The sequence below is a fragment of the Rattus norvegicus genome, chromosome 4 (assembly GCF_021556685.1).
Source record: "Rattus norvegicus strain SHRSP/BbbUtx chromosome 4, alternate assembly SHRSP_T2T, whole genome shotgun sequence".
Taxonomy (NCBI): Eukaryota; Metazoa; Chordata; class Mammalia; order Rodentia; family Muridae; genus Rattus; species Rattus norvegicus.
In genome coordinates this window covers 121,901,270-121,920,778 of record NC_141537.1, presented here as the reverse complement: position 1 = coordinate 121,920,778, position 19,509 = coordinate 121,901,270, and the positions used below count along the sequence as shown (strand labels likewise).

At 54.0% G+C, this 19,509-nt stretch overlaps 1 protein-coding gene and 1 long non-coding RNA gene across 7 annotated transcripts in view; one reads left to right on the top strand and one right to left on the bottom strand.

Moving 5' to 3' along the window:
* Positions 1-3,801: 3,801 nt before the first annotated feature.
* Positions 3,802-17,149, bottom strand: Gata2 (GATA binding protein 2). Of its 3 annotated transcripts, NM_001439138.1 has the most exon segments (7): positions 3,802-5,631; positions 6,098-6,223; positions 8,203-8,348; positions 9,901-10,542; positions 10,945-11,217; positions 11,855-12,062; positions 16,729-17,149. In NM_001439138.1, coding segments are annotated over 5 exon segments (1,443 nt in total). In that variant the 5' UTR covers positions 11,174-11,217; positions 11,855-12,062; positions 16,729-17,149; the 3' UTR covers positions 3,802-5,331.
* Positions 13,326-19,509, top strand: part of LOC120102333 (uncharacterized) — a 10,004-nt gene continuing 3,820 nt past the window's right edge. Inside the window, exons 1-3 of one of the 4 annotated variants that reach the window (XR_015686805.1) lie at positions 13,326-13,496; positions 13,858-14,094; positions 16,059-18,123. This is a non-coding gene — a long non-coding RNA (uncharacterized LOC120102333). Of the gene's footprint in view, positions 13,497-13,612; positions 14,095-16,058; positions 18,124-19,509 lie in introns of those variants that run through there. The other 3 variants (XR_015686803.1, XR_015686804.1, XR_015686802.1) reach the window with 3 other exon arrangements.

Sequence of the window (19,509 nt, the reverse complement as noted above, 5' to 3'; positions counted from 1 at the left end):
GAGTCTAGAACAACGTTTCAGTCACATGTAAAACATAACATGTTCCCCAGGCACTCACATGTACATAGATAAGCCCCTCCCCATACACTCACATGTAGTACACAAGCTATGCATTCCATTTTCCCCTAAACTTCAGACTGATTCTGATGCCTGTTTTTCCAGATGGAGTTTGGGATTGTTTGGGGATGTTGTTGTTGTTGTTGTTGTTGTTGTTGTTGTTGTCGTCGTCTTTTTTAAAAATCAAATTGTTTTGCCTCATAAAACTCGCTGAGGATCCACCCACCTTGGGAATGGCTCCATACTGACCGTCTCCATCCCTGCCTCAGGTGAGCTGGTCCTATCCTGTGGTGGATGGCAAGCATTCTTCCCAAATTCTCCCCTGGGCTGTGTTGCCTGCTGAGGCCTCAGGGTGGATCAGTGAGATCCCTCTCCTCCTCCAGCGACAGTTCACCAGGAGGCAGGCGCTGGCTGAGAAGGACAGAGCTGGTCCCTAAAGGTCACACAAGAGGTTTGGTTCCTGCTGTGGAAAATGGGAGTAAGAAGGCAGACTTGGAAGTGTCCCAGAAGAGGAAGGGAGGGGGCCTGAGCTGGCCAGCCCCACCTGGGTGCAAACTGGTGGAACTAAGACTCGCCCCACCCTGGTTGCTCTGGTGCAGATCCTGTGGGATCATAAAGACAGTGGTCACCCTGCTTAAGGCAGCCACTTGTGGCTCGTGGTCTGCCTGGGTGCTTTGTCCACAAAATCCTAACTTTTTACTGGGTAATGACTATGGGAGTCGTGGGAGGGTAATAGGCTAATCATTGTAGGAGGAGGAAATACATACCGAGACCAGGAGCCCCCAAACCCCGCACGGCCTAGACTTCTAAGTATGTTGCTTGAGCGTGAGCCTGTGGTCCTTAGCTCTCAAACCACCAGCCTCTCACATTGGCTCCTCCTCCTCCCAGGTAGTCCCTAAGCTCAACAGGCCAGGATGCATGAAGAATGAACCTATTCAACAGAGAGGGGAACACCTCTCTCAAGAATGCTTTGGTGTTCTTGAGTGTACACAAAGGGAAGCCACTTACCTGCTGGCTTCCTCCTGGTCTGCCTCCCAGCACCAAAGACTGCACCTGGAATGAATGCCTCAAACTTTTGGGCTAATAGGAGAAAGGAAACAAGCCGGGTCATCATGGCCTCTTGTAAGCTCACTCTGAGTTCTGGACTTGGGTCCTGACCTTTGAGTCCTCTGGAAAGTTCCAGGACTTGGATGTGGGAGCTCCGCATTCCAGATTTCAGGGTCTAGGCTTCACAGGTTGGGATCTCAAGTCTGACACTGGGCTACAGGCCTTACTTCGGGGTTCTTGCTAAATTCTAGGTTCTGAGCTCCATGAACACTCTAGATGGAACCCAGCTCTGGGCTCTGTGGTTCTGGATGTGAGGCTCCCATGCTCTGAGCTTCGTGTTTTGGATGTGAGTGTCCAGTCTCTGGACACTGTCTTTGAGCTATAGATCTCTAACTTTTTGAGTCCAGAGCTGTGATTCTTTGTTCTTGGGTTTAAACTACGGGTTCTAGAGCAGTGGTTCTCTACCTTCTTAATGCTATGACCCTTTAGTACAGTTGCTCATGCTATGGTGACCACAAACCATGAAATTATTTTGTTGCTACTTTATAAGGGTAATTTTGCTACTATTATAAGACGTAATGTAAATATCTGATATGTAAGATATCTGATATGTGACCCCTATGAAAGGGGTCAACTCCTTTGCTCAACTCCAAAAGAGGTTGTAACCCACAGGTTGAGAACAGCTGTGGTCCGTTCAGAACTTGGGCCTGGCCTGACACATTTGATCCAAGCCAAGAATTACCTCCTCTGAAGGGTGTAGGGGTGTTCTCACAGATGAGGCTCCCAGCGGCTATAATTGTATGTGGCAAAAGGGGGTTGTTAACAGTACACACACACACACACACACACACACACACACACACACACACACACATACATGCATAACCCATTCCTGAATCCATCTGCTGTCAAGCACACAACCCCGTGGCAGAAGCCTAGGGACCAGACAGGAAGCTTCTCCTGAGCTTCCCTGTGGCTGTGGCTAGCAGGAGGCCAGAAGGTCAGCATGGTGGTCCTGTGGGGGAGACACTGCAACCCAGCTAAGCTTCAGCTTGACTCCTGTTGGGTTCAGGTGCCCATTGTGCAGGGAAAGATGAGGACAGGGTAATGGGAGTATGCCAAGGCACTGTCCTGAGGCCAAAGCCCTGGAGATGCTACCTCACTACACCCTGATGGACTGGAACACTTTAAACAAGGAGCTGGCCCTTGCCAGGATACTTGCTTTCACTATATGAGACAGCCCAGCAGTCTGACTCAGGAGAAAACCCCCAAGTGTGGGTAGATGTTTGTACTGTTTGAGGAGCAAGAATGTTGACAGCAGTAGTAGTCAATGGTGACCCCAGTCAAGAGACCCAAGTGGCTAGAGATGACAAGAAGAGAGAAGTCACTGACCAGGGACACATGCTTAGTGACTCGAATCAAAGAGAGAGGGCTTTATGCAAGATGGTGTGGACACACGATGACTAGGAGTCAGCTCAAAGGTCTCAGGCAAGACTATGGTTGACTGGACATATTATGAGCCACTGGTCAGGGACATGGGTGACTCAGGATGGGGGTTACTAGGATCATGAGGTCTTTGGTGCTATAGGGCTGCAGGTAGAAGAGAGACTGGTGATCAGAAACTTATGGAATATGTTGGGATCAACAGCACTACTGACCCTAAAATGCAGTAACCAGATACACCAATTACTATTAACCAGGGATTAGTTAGGGAAGCTAGTGGTCAGGAGTGTGGGGTTTCAGAGACTTGGGAGAATGGGGGTGCTAGGATCGGACTTTGATACTAATAACAGGATCATGGTGACTGGAGGTGAGCCCTCAGGGGCATTGGTACCAGAGTGCCAGAGAAAATGTGGCTGTGAGAGGGTGTGGTTAGTAGGCACATGGATAGTTAGGTGACCAGAGACAAGTGACCAAGGGTCATTGTTAAAGAGACAATGAGTGACCAGCCATAATGGCCACATGTCAACTTCTCAGGAGGAAAGGTAGGAAGATCCACAGTGCTCACATGTTTGAAGCCAGCCTGAGCAATATAAAGACCCCACAATTCAAATTAACACACACACACACACACATATGCACACACACTCACACATGCACACACACCAATGGCACCACTAGTGGCCAGCATCTGTCCACACATGACCATGGAAAAGTTCCTTGATGAGAGACAGATTCTAGGTGTATGACTACTGATGACTACATTACTGACAGGAATGACTGGTGTCCCCGTCATGTGCAGGCTAGTGACTGGACACATCACTGACCAGATACATACTGGTGATCAGTCAGCAGTCACTGAGGGCATGATGGTAGATGCATTCATTAGGAATATTGGTAGCAGTGGCTATTCTGGATCATTGGTCAGAGACAGCAGTCCGTGACAGGGTGATCAATTGTGTCAATGAACAGATTTGGCAACCTGGTACCCTAGAAACCAGAGCTGATCACACTGGAGGACCTGAGTGGGGCCATCTCAGCCATTGGGTCTGTAAAAAGCCTCAGCAGGTCCCTTGCTTTGGCTCTCAGAACAGCACAGGCTGGAGAAGAATCCTGTCCATCTCCATGGGCCCCAGGGGAGGAGGCTTTAGCCAAGTGGGCCTTTCTCCAAAAGACAGAGACAGCAGACACAAGGCCACCTGACAGCTTAAACCCCACCAGTGTGTAGGGGTCCCAGGGACCCACTCGATAGCCTACGGAATTCACAAAAAGTATTTTATTACTTTTAACAGTATTCACTTTAAAGGAATAAGAGGGTAGCATACAATTTTTACAGACAATATTTAAATGTTGTACACAGTTAACAATAACTTAGGTCACTAATCCAAAATAAAACAAGCCCAAAACATAAAAACAGAAAATACTGCCGATTCTTTTCTTAGGCGGGTACTAGCACAAAATAAGTTACTTTCTGTTGGGGCGCTCTGCAGCAGTGGGCACCGATATTGCACTTGGTTGACTAGTCCGCACAATCGTCTCCCTGGGCTCGGGGCCCCGTGCCGGCTGCTGCACCACTGCCACCACCGCACACAGAATCGAAGCTTGGGACACATTTTTATGTACAGCTGTACCTTGAAGGATCCAGCCGGCTACCGCAGAACAGAAGCCTGGGACCACAGGGCCACTGCCTGCCCACGCCCTGTCCCCCCAGAAACCAAGAGCAGAAGATTGCCCCTTGTCCCCAGTCTCCTGCTAGGGCCGTGGAACCCAAGAACCATTTAAAGAACTGTGAAGCTTGGCCCTGGTTTTGTTTTGTTTTGTTTTGTTTTTTAAGGTTTTATTCTTTTTCATGGTGTGGCTTCTGTGGCGACGTACAACGGACTGGACCCAAAACGAGTTTCAAAGTAAAACCACTCATCAGCGGGTTAAGCTTATGCAGTTTGGTTTTTGATTTGAGTATTTTCTTATTTATCTTAGAGTGGGAGGGGGTTGAGGGGTTTAGCAGAAAAAAAAGGATGTATTTACAGGGGTCCAACTGGCCTAGAGCACAGGCTACAGCTTGGCCCATTTGGGTCACACCAGTTTTGGCCTCTGGAAGCCAGGGGAATGATCTGGGAGACATTTCCCCTTTCCAGAGAATGCTTCCTTCCTGTGACCCAGCCCTGGCCTGGGAATCCGCACAGGACCGCCTGCAATTGTCTCTACCCTCTGGGGCTGCGTCAGGGCAAGGGCTACCCTCCCTGCAGGCTGGGGAGGAGCAGGCTCAGCCTGAGGACCTGTAAGCTGCCCCCAAGAGCCCTGACTGGTGGCAGTAGGTCCCAAGGAAGGCCCAGAGAACACAAACAGCCCATGCCTCTGTGTCTTCACGTTCTTGTAAGAAATAAGAGCAAAATAAATATTTTTTTGCCTACTCCTTTCTCCTTCAAAAAAAAAAAAAAAGAAAAAAAGTTTCATTTTTCTATCCCTAGTCTCCTCCTCTTGCTATAAATCTGTAAACCTGTCCATTTTGCTCTCCAAACAAACACTGTCCGTGAAAACACTTCTGGGCAGCACCCAGGGCACACACAAGCTGCAGCCCACTTAGAAATATTCACAGTAATGGCGGCACAAGGCTGGGAGTCCTCCAAGGAGAGGTGGCTTCAGCCAGACTAGGCTGGCAGGAGGAAGTGGGTCTCTTGGGATGGGCAGGAGCCAAGAGTACGTTCCACCCATCCGGGGAGTGCCCAGCCTCGCTCTGGTTCTGCCAACCACCCTTGATGTCCATGTCTGTCCAGCCGGAGGCTGTGCCTAGCCCATGGCAGTCACCATGCTGGACGGGTGGGGGTGACCAAAGGAGAGACTGGAGGAGGGGTGGATAGGCGTTGGCGTAGGTAGGATGTGTCCAGAGTGACTAAAAGGTGGGAGGTGTCCCACAGGTGCCATGTGTCCAGCCAGGGCAGCCGCACTGAAGGGGGATGACTTCTCCTGCATGCACTTGGATAGCTCCTCAAAGCATTCGGCTCCTTTCTTGCTCTTCTTGGATTTGCTGGACATCTTCCGATTCCGGGTCTGGATCCCTTCCTTCTTCATGGTCAGTGGCCTGTTAACCTGGGGGCAGCCACAGAGCCCTTAGAAGTTGCCTACTACATGGATCCCTCTGAACTCTCTCCACAGAAACTGTACCTTCAGCCCAGCCCCAGCTCACCAAAGCCCCCTTAAGCCTTCACTGTCAGCTTTTAAAGGAAGAGTGTGTGGTATAACAGCCCACGCGGTTGTTTCCAGACCACCAAATGCCTGCACTGCCTGCTTCCCCAAGCATCCCTAATCTTCTCCTGCCTCCAACTTCTCCTAACATAGACGTACCAGTTCCCTGCCTGCCCTGCCCCCTTCAGTCCCACCTCCAAAGCAGAGGCCTCCTTCTTACAGGACGCCCTTCTGGCACTCTGGGCTGACCAAGCAGGCTGCTGGCTGCGGCTTCCCAAGCCAAGCCAAGCTGGAGATTGTGGCTGAGGCCGCTGGCTGGCCAGGCAGCACAAAGAGCTGAGGTCCCTGGGGAGGGGTGGGGTGCACTCACATTGTGCAGCTTGTAGTAGAGGCCACAGGCGTTGCACACAGGGTCCCCGTTGGCGTTCCGGCGCCATAAGGTGGTGGTTGTCGTCTGACAATTTGCACAACAGGTGCCCGCTCTCCTGGCAGCAGACTAGGAGGGGAGGGGTAGCGTCAGCGGCTGTGTCCCACGCCCCACCTTGACCTCCTCCTGGGCCCTTAGCACCACCCCTAACCCCACCGCTCAACCAGGAGCAGTCGGCCCCACAGGGGAATCAAAGCATCTCAAACCGTGAAATTTTAGAATTTGAGCTGTAAACTAGTGGGGAATCACAGAACTTTGGAGTAAAGAGCTCTTAGGAGCTCTAAAGGATTGTCAACACAGAAGGGGAAAGCAACCACTTCCCCTAACCGCCCAGCAATCTAATTTCCCAGGTGAGGAAACAGGTCCCAAGGAGGCTTTAGTCCCGTTGACCATCCTGAGTTGCTGTCTCCAGTTGCATGCCCTCCTCCCCCACTGTTCCCCTGGAAATCCAGAATCCTGGTGAGTCATGGCTGGGAGGCCGTGGCCGCAAGACCCTGGACTGCCCAGGAGAACCCAGAAAGCCCTGAGGAAGTTTGAGCCAGTATTAAAGTGTGGAGTTGCCCTGCCCTATATAGAATCTAGGAGTCACCAGGAGAGATTTAAATTGAATTTAACTACAGTCTGAAAACACTCAGTTCCTTTTACTGCACCAACAGCATTCCTAGCAATCAATAGTCATACTAGCCAGAGGCTTCGAAAGGACTACGGAGCAAAGACATTTCCACTTCCCTGCCGACCTAGAGCCTGCACCCTGAGAACTCTCACCTGCTGCCTTTACCAAGGCCCTAGTCCCAGCCCCACAGGAAATGCCAGTCAGAGGTGAGGAGAAGAGAGATCTGGTCTCTAGAACAAGGACTGAAAAGGTTGAGGGGGCGGCGCGGGAGGGGCTTTTTCTAGAATACACATCACCCTCTGCCATGCCTTCTGCCTCAGGTAAACAGCAGTGCTCCTGTGTGTTCCTCTACACACACCCCACCTCCACCCAGCAGCCAGTGTGGGGTGGGGGCCCAGTCCAGCTGAGTCCAGAGTGGCCCCGGGCTTGAGCCTGCTCCTGGAGGGGACCTGCTCAGCGCTGGCCTGCCGCGGGGGCAGGGAGGGTGAATAAGCAGCCTGGAGCTGGAATTCTGACTCAGGGGCCAGCAGCATATCCTCCTTCCACCCCCACCAGTCCGCACCGCCCTCACACTGCTGGAGGGGTGGGGAGAAAGAAAAAAGAAAAAGGGCCCCAAAGCGGGTGAACGATTTAAACTCATAAATCACTTCGCCCTGAAAAAATATATTTATTATTCTTAGCATTTTACACATTATTTGCAGAGTGGAGGGTATTAGAAATTTCAAAACAGCCCAGCGAGAGGCAGGACTGAGTCGAGGTGGCTCTGAAAACTTGCCGGTCCGGAAACAGATACACGAAGTTTCCTTATCTACCGGCTGCAGATGTCCGGATAGGAAACTCCGGCAGGAGATCCGAAAGGACATTTTTTTTAAAAATCACTCAAATGAAAATACACAGTATAGGTGACTCCATGGAAAAATAATAAAGGGCAGGTTTTTTTGGTGGCCGCTGTGTGTTATTTAAATAAGCGAAGGAGACTGTGAGCTGGGAGGCAAGGGAGGGCGGCCAGAGCAGCCACAGGGAAAAGTACTTCATGGCCCTATTTTTAAAAAGAGCGAATAGAAGGCCAGGGCCTGGGGGTGGGCTGCTAGACCCTGAGCTCTGGGAATCCTTCAGCAGTGGGGGCCAGAGGAGGGGGTGCCCGGTGGCTGCGGGGAGTGGGGGGTGCCGGGTGGCTGCAGGACAGGAAATTTGGCAGGAAAGAATCCTCCAGAACGAAGACCGACCTGACTGACCCCCCAAATGATTTTACTGATAAGAGAATTTCAGGTGGCGAAGTCTCTACATTTGAAGTTCTGTTGTTGGATTGTTTTCGTTTTTTTTTTTTTCTTTTTTGTTTTGTTTTGTTCTCCTCTTCACGTAACTACCAGCTCTGCCCAGTTGGGTGGCCACTGTGGCCCTGCCCTGCCCTGCCCCGTGATGTGCCCGTCCCTACCAGTCTCCTCTTGGGCTTGATGAGCGGCCGATTCTGTCCATTCATCTTGTGGTAGAGCCCACAGGCATTGCACAGGTAGTGGCCCGTGCCATCCCGTCGCCAGAGAGGGGTGGCTGTGGCCCCGCAGTTGACACACTCCCGGCCTTCTGTAGGGGAACAAGGAGAGACACGAGGCCTGCTTAGCCTCTACACAGAACCAGAGGATCAAGGTTATGTTAAGTGAGACCCCTGGCAGAAAAAGAGACCCTGGAGGCTCCCATAAAAGAAATCCTGAGTCTTCTGAGGATAAATCCTTGTTTCTGACGCTGCTGAGGAAAAACAACGAGAAACAGCAAGTCCAGGGATTCTCAGAGCCAGCAGCAAGTTACCCGGAAAAGGAACTGAAGGCCAGCTTTAAGGAGCATAGGCTACTGCCGCTTGGCTCGGGCACAGTTGTCCAGGATCAGGATCTGGGGGAGCCTCTATTTCCTCTCACTTCTGCCTCCCCGACTGCGCCAGCGTCTCTTAAGTCTGTTCCTCATCTCTCCCATCCACCCCTCACTGTCTCTGTTCAGGCTAGGGTCAGGAAACTTTTCTATTCTTCCAGTTCGGCTCCCTTTCAGCCAAACCCCTAGAATTCAACGATCAAAGCTGTTTCTAAAATGAAATAAATAAGTTCTTTCACTTTAGGCTAGGTGGCCTTATTTTCTGTTGTTGTTTTTGGCCATCTGGAACTCAAATAAAATACAAAACAAACACGGAAGAAAGGGCATAAAACAGGCCAAGACTTTGCAAAAAAAAAAAAAAAAAAAGGCAAAGTCACTGGTCTTAGCACAGCAGGAATTAGGGTCAAGCTGGGGCTGAAGTTCAGTGAAGTGAGTGCTTGGTGGCTTGGTACTCAGGAAATTCTTCCTGATTTAGTTGGAACTAAGTCACCAAGAAAAGTTGGTTCCTCAACTCAGAAGTAAACTTTGGAGGCAGGCTTCCCCCTTCCTTGCTAAAAGCTATGGGAAGGAGCCCCAGAGCCATGGGTTATTGCCTGAGGGCCATATGGCTGGACAAACCCAGCTGGATCCAGCAGCAGCTGGCAAAGGGGTGCAGGCACCCGCACAGGTCCCACTCCTACCCTCAGGGAGAAAGACCAGGGTCACTAGGATACAAACAGGCCTTGGGAATTTTGCTTTGGGGAAATCTCCAAGGAGTTCTGGAGTCGCTGCAATCCTAAAAGTGGATGAGCAGAGTTGGAGAACCAGATTCCTTCAGGGCCTGGATCTCTGCAGTGCCCGCAGCATGCACACACGCTCACAGATACACGTACACATAAGTACACACTGACTCCTTCCCTCACCTACATCCTCCATTCTCCCCCACACCCAGTCACAAGGCTGCTCCGTTTCAGCTGAACATTTGGGGAGGAGACAGGGAATCACATTCTGAGTATTAGCTGATACTTGCCGACCTTGGAGAGGAAGGCATTGAGGAGGGATGAGGAGAGGAGCTGAACATTGGGGTTACAAGGCGCACTGAAGGAAAGGATGAACGTTCTAGGGTTTTCTTCCTCCCCACAGGGAGTTTCAAATGCCTGTGGACTATCAGAGAGGACCGTCAGCCATTCTTAAATCGGGCGCCCTAGCACACACGGCCCTTCTAGCCGACCACAACCCCTTTTACAGAGGCACACCACACCCACAAGCCCTGAAGTCTCACACCCGTCTTTACCTGAGCAGGAGCGAGCCTTGCTTCGCTGCTTAGGGGTGAAGCTGGAGGCTGGGCCACCCAGGAAGCCTCCGGGATGGAAGAGCCCGCTGCCATATTCATGAGCTGAGGCAGGCACATAGGAGGGATAGGTGGGTATTGGGTGGTGTGTTGCAGGCTGGGTGCCCATGGGAGCTAGGCCCGGGCGCAGGGGACTGCCACCTTCCATCTTCATGCTCTCAGACAGTGACACTTGATACTTGACGCCATCCTTGTCCTCACCCCGGGCTACACTACCCCCTGCTGAAGGTGAGGCTGGGGAAGCAGCTCCTGTGGTGCTGGGGTCTGGAGACACTTCTTTGGGTGGCGTGGGTGGGAAGCCGAAGAGATGGGAGCCTGAGTGGGCTGCAGTGGGGGTGAGGGAGGCTACGGAGCTCCCGCTGCCTCCACCGCTCCCACCCGCAGCCCCTGGGTACACAGACAGAGGCCCTCCAGGTGCTCCAGCAGCTGAGGGGTGCAGCGGGGTCTTGGAGAACGGGCTGACGGTCCAGGGGCTGTGGTGATGGGCAGCAGCGGCAGAGAGAGCTGCTTTGCCCCCGTCCAGCCATGGCAAGCCTGGGCTGTGCAACAAGTGTGGTCGGCACATCTGGCCTCCTGTGAGACGGGCTGCAGCAGAGGGAGAGGGGGTGAGGGTGATCAGAGACTTGAGAGCCACGACACAGGCACACAAGATCACAACTCAGGGAGCTACCATCAGCAGCCCCACCCTTTAAAACATCAGAAACGTAACGCATTAGCAACGTCAGTGAAAGGCCGAAGGAAAAGTGACACAGCAACCCCACCAGACAGGGCCCAGAAGGATTCTCTCAAGACAGTTAGAAATGGACTGAAACCCTACGGGCCCCCGACCCTCCCCAAGAAGTCACTGCCTCCACCTTCCTACGCCCGATTTCGTGGCCGCTCAGATTCCTGTGGATCCCACATCCGGGAAGCAGCAACAGGCCGTCCTCCCCTCCAAGGCCTGGCGCGGGCGCCAGGCGTCCAGAAACCCCGGGGGCCAAAGCTCACCATGCGCTGGACTGTAGGAAACGCGCGCGCGCGCGTGGGCTGGGTTGGCGTAGTAGGGGTTGCCCTGCGAGTCGAGGTGGTTGAAGAAGACATCCACCTCGTCCGGAGGCAGCAGCTGTGCCGGCTCCATGTAGTTGTGTGCCAGGCCCGGATGGTGCGAGTCGGGGTGCTGCGCATTCAATACGGCGGGGTGCGCCATCCAGCGAGGCTGCTCAGGCGCCACCTCCATGGTCCACTACTGCGGCTTGGGATCCAGGCGAAGGTGGGGCGACCCTGTATAACAGAGGGGATGTGAGGGACACGGCCGCCTTCGGGCACTCCTATCCCCAAAGTCCACCGGTGTCTTGAGGGCAAAGACGCTCCATCGGAGCTTCACAGAGGACCAGTCCCGGGTGGGAGGAAAGCGCAAGGTTTAAAACGAAAGGAAGGTGAAGGAAGGGGTTCAGTCTCATACGCTCGCAGGGCAACTCGCGTTCCCACAGACACACGCCCATGCACACGAGGTCACACACAGGGATGGGTCCTGATACCGGTGACCCCAAAAAACGCACACGGAACTGAAACCGGGTTCTCACATCATGCCCCTGTCCTCTGTGCATACAAACACGTAAACTCCAACTAAAAGTTAGAGACAATCGCCTAGACATTCACTCTGGGGCACACGCCCCCCACGTTCCCCTAACTCTTAACTTTGACAATGTATACACAAACTAATCCCGACTCCCCGGGCCAGCCCAGAACCGCACACGCAGTTCCTGGGGCTGAAAGCTCCCCCGTGCACTCTCTAGCAGTCAGCAACCTCTTCCCAAAACATAAGAACGTAGTCGCCCACAGGAGATCCTGGTTTGAGCTTCACAGAGATCCCTCCAACCTAGGAGTGCCCCCTAAGCCCCCTGAACCTCAAACTTACACTCGCAGCGGCGCGGGAAGGGGAGGGCTCAGCAGTAGAGAGTAAGGGACACCAGGAGAGCCCGGGTACGGCGGGCCCAGCGACAGCGCGTCCCAAGGCTGGCGGATTCACGGGATAGAGGTGGGGGACAGCGCGCGTCTCGGCCTCCGGCCCGCCCGGCTCCGGCCCCTCTGCATCCTCCGGCCGCCCTGGCGCCAGCTGCCGACTCCTGCACAGACATGAAGCGGGGGCCGCGCACGCCTATGAAGCCGGCGCCAGCCAATCAGCGTCGCGCGCCGCCCAGCCTCCGCCCCCCCATTGGCTGCTCCGGCAGATTCGGCCGCTGGACTTCGGGACTGACCCACAAGCTGGCCCCCCTAGGCTGCCTGGCCCCCTCCCAGCGCCCTCCCTGCGGCCTCTGATGCCAACGCCCCCCAGGGGGACCCTCACCGCGGGCAGACCCTGCACCCCTCCTGCAGACGCTCAGGTCCTCTAACCTCTACCCTCCCAGCAACTAGGCACGAACGGGGTCCCTGACTTCCCAGGAGCCGAGACACGCACCTTCTGGGTATCTCTCTGCTGGTACCACAGATTTTTCACTCTCGGGCGGAGACCCACCTCCCCTGCTACGGACCACGGTCAGCCCAAGTCCTACTGACTCCCCAAACCCTCTGTCCTCCTATCAGGGCTGGCTGTGCAAGGGGCTGGTAGGATCGGCTGGACAGCACGAGTCTCGAGATTGGGACCTCTCTAGGGCACCCGAACTTTGGGCACTAGGACACATAAGGCTGTGCTAGACCGATGGTCGCGGTCACACCAGTGGCTCAGGGAGGGGGAAGGGCTCCGGGCGTGGCCTTAGTAGACCACCAGGCTGAACTGCCTGGGGCGAGGCCGTGGAGCAAGGGACTGGCGCCAGCGTCGGCTGGAGGGAGACTCCGGGGCTATTAGCCATATATATTTTTCCTTCTAGGGGTCCCCGAGATGGTCTTTGGGGAGAGGGAAGCAATGTTTTGAGCACTTTGTTCCCAAAGTCACCTGGAATTTTTCCCCACAACACCTCTATTCTGGAGAAGCAGTGAATTCAGTGGCGAGTATACAAACGTAGCTCCCTCCTTGGCTATAGACCGGAGACCTGAACTCCAGAGTCCAGAAAGAGGCTTGAGAGGCCAAGACTTTTAGGGGAATCTAGACAGGTGCGATGGATTGGCCGAGCTTGAAGCCCTCCATCTAGCTCCTCTATCTTTGCAGGGCCTGAGACTCCTAAGGAATAATTCCAGAGGGGTCCCAGGTTGGTCTCGAGCTGGGGGAAGGCTGGGGTCCCCGCCGCCCCCAAGGATGGGGGAGGGGCGGCAGGATTGACAGTCCGTAATTGGGTAACTGGAGGCGGCTTCTCCGGCCCGGCGGCCCCGCCACCGCGACGCCGGGCCCCTGACGTCACCCGATTCGCCAGGAAATGAACTTTTTAATAATCCAAGGAGGGTGGAAAGCCCTCGGTCCCCTCGGCTCGGGGGGCGCCCAGCCAGGCGGGCTCAGCTTCTCGGGCGCGCCCCCGTCACCCCCTCCCAGGTCCTCTGCGGACAGCGCTGAGGGGGCGCGCGCACGGCAGGGCCTCCTCCGGCCTCTGCGACTGGCGTCCATCTGTCTGTCCGAGGCTCTGGAACAGGTAAAGGCCTGGGGCCCGGGGTGCAGAACTCCACTGGACCGGAAACCCGCGCCTCTCCATCCCTGGTTGGGGGGTGGTTCCTGGTGTCCGCTGTGTTCCCGGCGCCTCAGCGCTCCAGAGCCAGCAGGGGCCCAGGAGGCTGGGGAGTCCGCTCCCAGCTGAAGCGGGAGGTCTAGTAAGAGGGATCCAGGGGCTGGAGGGGCTCGAGACCGCAGTGCCTCGGGGTCGGCTGGGCAGGTGGGTGGTCTCAGTGCCCGCCAGACTCGCGCTCCCACTGCGCGGTTCACTTAGGACCCGCTTTCGGGACGGCTTTCTCAGCTTTTCCCAGTCTTTAGCCCATGATTCTTCATTAACGCGCAAGGCGAAATCGCCATAGAGTTTTCAGATTGTTCGATGTCCCTGGAACCTAGCAGGAGAGTCTAAAAGCCTCTCGGCCCCGGGAATAACCCTATTTTCGACAATGGTACCCCATGTGGCCGAATTCCATGACCGTGCAGAGTTCCAGGAGGAGAACGCGGTGCGCAGAGGAAGCTGCCTTGGCCGAGTCGGTGCCACGGCTGGCAAGGCGGGGGTCTCCCAGCACCACCCCTGAGAGCAGGTAATTTCCCTCTTTCCTCCCAAAGTCGCAATTAAAATTATCTCCGTTTGAACGAGATGGGGGTTGCCTTTTCTATGCCAATTGCGGACCGGGCAGCGTCCTGCCTCTCACAGAGGTGAAAGTGGCGAAGCTTGGTGAGTTCCCACTCGAAACGAGAGCCCCAGGGTTTCCCATCCTGCTGGCACAGAGCGGAGTGCAGAAAGGGATTTAATTACTCCGTTCGGCAGCTCAGAAAATCGCCGTGCAGCAATGGCTTAACCGGGTGGTTAAGCGACGCTTGAGCCTGGGCCTCAGGAGACCCGCAACAGCCTAGCCTGCCCACAGACTGGGCAGAGGAGAGGAGAATGGGGGTCCTGCCAGGTCCTTTGAGGACCTAAAGTTGCCTTCTGGAAAGGGCAAGCAACCAGCCAGTTGGGTCGAGCCCCTGCTGAGGTTGGAGTCCCTGCGTCTGATGCGGGACTGCTGAGTTTTCCAGCAGGAACTAACGCGTCTGAAAGGGAAAATTGCAGTCTAGATAGCAGGGCACTGAATTGGCGAATAAAGGGGAGCCTGTACTGATGAACGTGTGTAAACCAAATAGATCCACACAGCCAAGAATCCGCTACTAGGCCAAAAATGGACTGCCACTAAAGTCCAAACAAACACCAGGGAGGGCCGAGACAGTTCCCAGGATGACTTAGATTCGACTTCTCCCAGCCCCACCGTCACCCCCCCCCACAACGAAAGCAGATTTATTTCAACTTACAGAGCCCCGCTATGGGGTTCCTAAAACACCTTCAGATGGACACTTGCCTTTTAAAATTTTTGTTGTTGTTAATTTTGGAGTATACCCGGAGTTGTTCTTCTCTGAACTAAACTGTCCTTCCCCTTTCACGGAAACAAGATTTCTCGGAAAACAGAAGGAGCTTGGCTCCCAAGCTAAATTTTCTTACCACCATTTTTGTGTGGTGTGTGTGTGTGTGTGTGTGTGTGTGTGTGTGTGTGAGACCTGGAAGCTTTTATAGGGAGGGGACAGTGCAAGAGGTGCTCCTGCGTGGGAGCTGGGTTCTGTAGATCCAGGCCCTCTTCTGGGTGTGGCCCGGTTCCTGCAAATCAGTCTGGAAAGGAATGGAGTCATATAGGGTCCCAGTTCATGTTGTCCTCCTCTCTTGCCCTTTGTTTAAACTTCGCTCATCCAAGCCGTCCTCTGGGATCACAAGTTTACCCTCTCCTTGCAAGCTAATTCTCTTTTTCCTAAGGTTAGCTAGCTTAGGGCTAGCTTGGGGCTAGCTTAGGGCTGCCTTCCAAACAGAAGTTGCTCACAACCTGGAGGCCTCTAGCCCCATATGGGTCACAAGGTTTGAGGGACACTGGGAAGGAAGTGGAGAAGCTTTGGCCATTCTTGGTCAGGGTCTCCTCTAGGTGGAGGACTCAGATACGTCCATGGAAGCACCCATCAATTCACAGGGGCTCTTAACAGTGCTCCTTGCTCTTTGGGATTCGCTTCCAGCTCCTCAAAATCAGAAGGCTCCCTCTTGCCTAGCATCTGCCATTTTATTCTGAGTCTTTTGGAAATACAGGGACTGGGGACCCATGTCCTAGGTGCCTGGCCTGCTGGTGCCAGGTGCCTTGGTCTCTACGATTTCTGGTTAACTTCTAGCCTCCATACCCCACCCGCAGACAGTCGGGGGCCTGCTCCAACAGCTATGCTTTACGCAGAGGCCTGGGGGTCACCGACTTGACAACTGCTAAATGCATTTCGTTAGATGCAATTTGCTTGTAATTTGTCAACCCGGCTGGGAAACGCTCTCCAGACGCCTGGCAGACACTTTGGCTCTACCTGGTTCCTGGATCCTGTCTGTTTATAAACGAATCCCGATTTGGGTCACAGTGTAGACCCAGAACTCACCCCCAAATGCTCCCGACCTTGGGAGGCAAGTTGTTTTCAAAAACAAACGAATTTCTTTCCTTGTTTTCTGGTAAAGGAGAAGATGCCACACGGGAGGTCCTTCTGAATACAAGACCTTTCCCCTCACCGCTGAGATAAGCTCAAATTCAAGCCCGGCCGCCACCGAATGGTTCAATGCCCAGCGTCCAGACAGGCCCAGAGCGCCGTCTACGCCTATGCACGGCGGATCCCCTAGCCTGCATCGGCCTCGTTCTTATTGAAATCCCACTGAAAAGATTCCGACTCCGACTTGGGCAGGGGAAGACTTCCATACCCTACGCTCTCCCCCACCTGCACCCTCGCCACACAGGATAAAAGGCCGCGGGGCGCTTCGAGCGGGGGGCACAAGCAGGAGCGAGCCGGGTTAAGCCGTGCAAAGCCGGTGCACGGGACTAGCCGGCAGGTGCAGCCAGCGCCCGGGCAGCCCTGCTTGGGCGCATCCGTTGCCGCGACCCGGGGGTGGGGAACCACAGAGACAAAGGCCCCAGCTCTAGGGTGGGAGGGGGGCGCGTCGCAAAGCTCTGGAAAGCCGGGTCTCCAGGTCCAGAGCTCCGGAAAAACGGAAGACAGGAGGCCCCAGGCGGGCCTTTGGGTTTCCGGATGACCTGGGTTTGAGGCACTGGAAGGATTGTGCGATCCGGTTGTTGGGAAGGCCCAGCCTGGGACCGGGAGGCTCGGGACGGCGCGGGCCGAGTGCAGGAACTTACCGACTGCGGCGCGGTGGGCGGCGCCCTCGGGCGGCTACGGCCAGGGCTCAGAAAGGAGGCAGCGGTGTGCGCAGCGTGGCTGGTCGGCCCTCGGGAGCCAGGGCGGCCGCGGCGGTCACCAGTGGGGCCCCGCGGAGCGGAACGCAAGCTAGTCGTGTAGGCGGCCGCTTTTGTCCCCCCAAGACCAGCTATGGTTGAGGTGATCTCAGGCCAGAGAGACCTGAGCAGTGAGCTACCGCCTCGCTGGCCTGGCTACCTCTCTTGATTCTGGCTGCCTCTCGGTTCCCGGCCGCAGAGCGGCAGCTTTTTATTTCGACATCACTTCGAGGGGGAGGGAACGCCGCAGGGGGGCAGGAGGGTGCCCGGGCTCTGCGCCCTGTCTGCCTGGTCCAGCCGCCGGGCTGGCCAGGCTTGGGCCACTAGTCAGTCGAAGCGCGCACACCCTGCAGGCCACTCCCGCCTTCTCTGGGCCACGCAAGCACTTCTCCTCTCAGGGATGTAATCTCAGAAAGCTTGGGATGTCTCTCTTTTGAGACTCTCCCTCACAAGCAAGTACACAGACACCTGCCCCTCCTTTCATACGCGCTGTCGTTCTGTAGATGTCCCTAGACAGGGACTCTCTGGCACACAAACACCGGTGCACATATAGATATAATGTGTACACACACACACACACACACACACACACACACACACACACACACACACCTCCCGTACTGCCTGCACATTTGGCTATGTGTAGATGTTTTCTCACCTTCTTCCCTACAGACGTCGCCGGTTCCCAACTCAGAAGCCTTTTAGGAATGAAATTTCTGGTGTGTCTTTGGCCCATTCTTGGTGAACCTCTTGCATCAGAAAGAGCCACACAAGGAGAGCAAAAAGCTTGTCCTTAGAAGGGTATTCTGAGGCAGCCCGGTGGCAGTCTACACCCTAAGGAGACACCTGAGCTAGATAGCAATGCGAATCCATTCCTTGTATTACCCTAAACCCCTCTCTGAGAAATTCAAAGAACCCCACAGACTTACTCTGCTCGGAAAGACTTTGCATCCTGGTGTGCTCCATCCAGGGAGTAGGTCTGTCCCTGCAACCACATCCTTGTAGCACCAGATGTTTTGGATCTTTCTGAATCTGTTGCTTTGTGTACGTACCATCTATGCAGCTCAGTTTATGTGACTAGTGGCCTATGTATTCACCACAGGGAGCTAACGGGAATGTTTGCAAAACTTAAGGGTATCCCTAAGCATTTGTATTGGATGGTAGGTCACAGCATGACTGTTATCCGTGTGTGGCCCCACAAGTGCACACAGGAGAGTGTCCGTGGAACTGGGTGTATCTCTCTCTGTGTGTATTTATATATCTTGGAAATAGACCATCATCTTCAAGAATCACGTGATAGACAGCCGGTATCATAAGTATGTCTTAATCAGTGTGATGACTTTGTAGATTTGTGTATTTATCTAAGCATGCATTTGTTTGTCTTTAATAGTCTGGCTATCTGTGTAGCTCTCTGTGTGTATGTGTGTGTGCCCCTGCATATGTGTGAGTGTGTACAAGAGAGATGTTTGCAATGTGTGAGAATACTCACGGACCATTCTATTAATTAATTGAGGCGGGAGGCCAGTGTATCTGAGGCCACACAGTTGTGTGTGTTTATTTTAAAGCAAGGTATGACTGTATCACCATGGCTGGCCTGGAACTCATAATGATCTGCCTGCCTCTGCCTCCTGAGTGCTGGGATTAAAGGTATGTCCTGCCACTCAGGGTTAGCATCTCTTAATGGCAGGTGTTGACATCTAACTTTGAGCTGAAGGTGGATGGGGACAAACACATCCAGGTATGTCTGCATATCTGTTGCTTCCGGTGAAACTGATGTCTGTGGCCATGCTTGAGGGGTGGGCACCTGTGTCCATCCTGGACCTGTGTTTCTGTATCCAGGGTTATACTCTATGTCTGGTGGGGGAGGGGTGTGGAGACAGTATGTGTATCATCCAGGCTCCCCAGCCACCAGCACCTTCCCTAACCATCAGGGCAGGCAGCCAGTGGAGCCCCGGGGTGCCATTTACTCTGGCACTTTCTGTCTGTCTGTGGGAGGGGGAGATGGGCTGATAAGCCTTATCTGCTATTACCAGGGCCATGCTGAATAACCGTTCTAATGAGGCAGCCTCACTGGGACCACCAGCTCCCAGGCCCCGTTCCTATTGGGTAGGGATATAGCCAGCCAGACCTGGAGCATAGAGCCAATCCACCAGAGACCTGGTAGAGCCTGTGCCCCAGAGACTATTATTATTATTATTATTATTATTATTATTATTATTATTATTATTATTATTATGTCTGCCTTGTTTCTTAGAGGAAGGGCCTAGGAACTGCAGCCAAGAATAAGTCCTCTCTTTTCCCTGGGCTGGGCTGGTTAGAGAGACAGGAGCCCCTCAATCTGATCCTCTGAAGGCAGGCGGTATGAGGACCAGGCCTTGGGATGGAGTGAATTGGAGTCCCAGTGACAAAGATCGAGAGAGAGAGAGAGAGAGAGAGAGAGAGAGAGAGAGAGAGAGAGAGAGAGAGGGAGAGAGAGAGAGAGACAAGCAGCAGGGGTCCTGAGGGGACAGACTTTTTTTTTTTTTAATGTAGCCACGCTAAGGGGCAGAAGCGCTGGCACGGTGGGCCTGGGGCCTGGGGTACTCAGACTAAAATAAATAATTAGCAAATGTAAGAATGAATCAGAGAGGTGGGCATAAAGACGAAGAAAGTATCAACCAGTGAGAGGCACGGACACCGAGACAG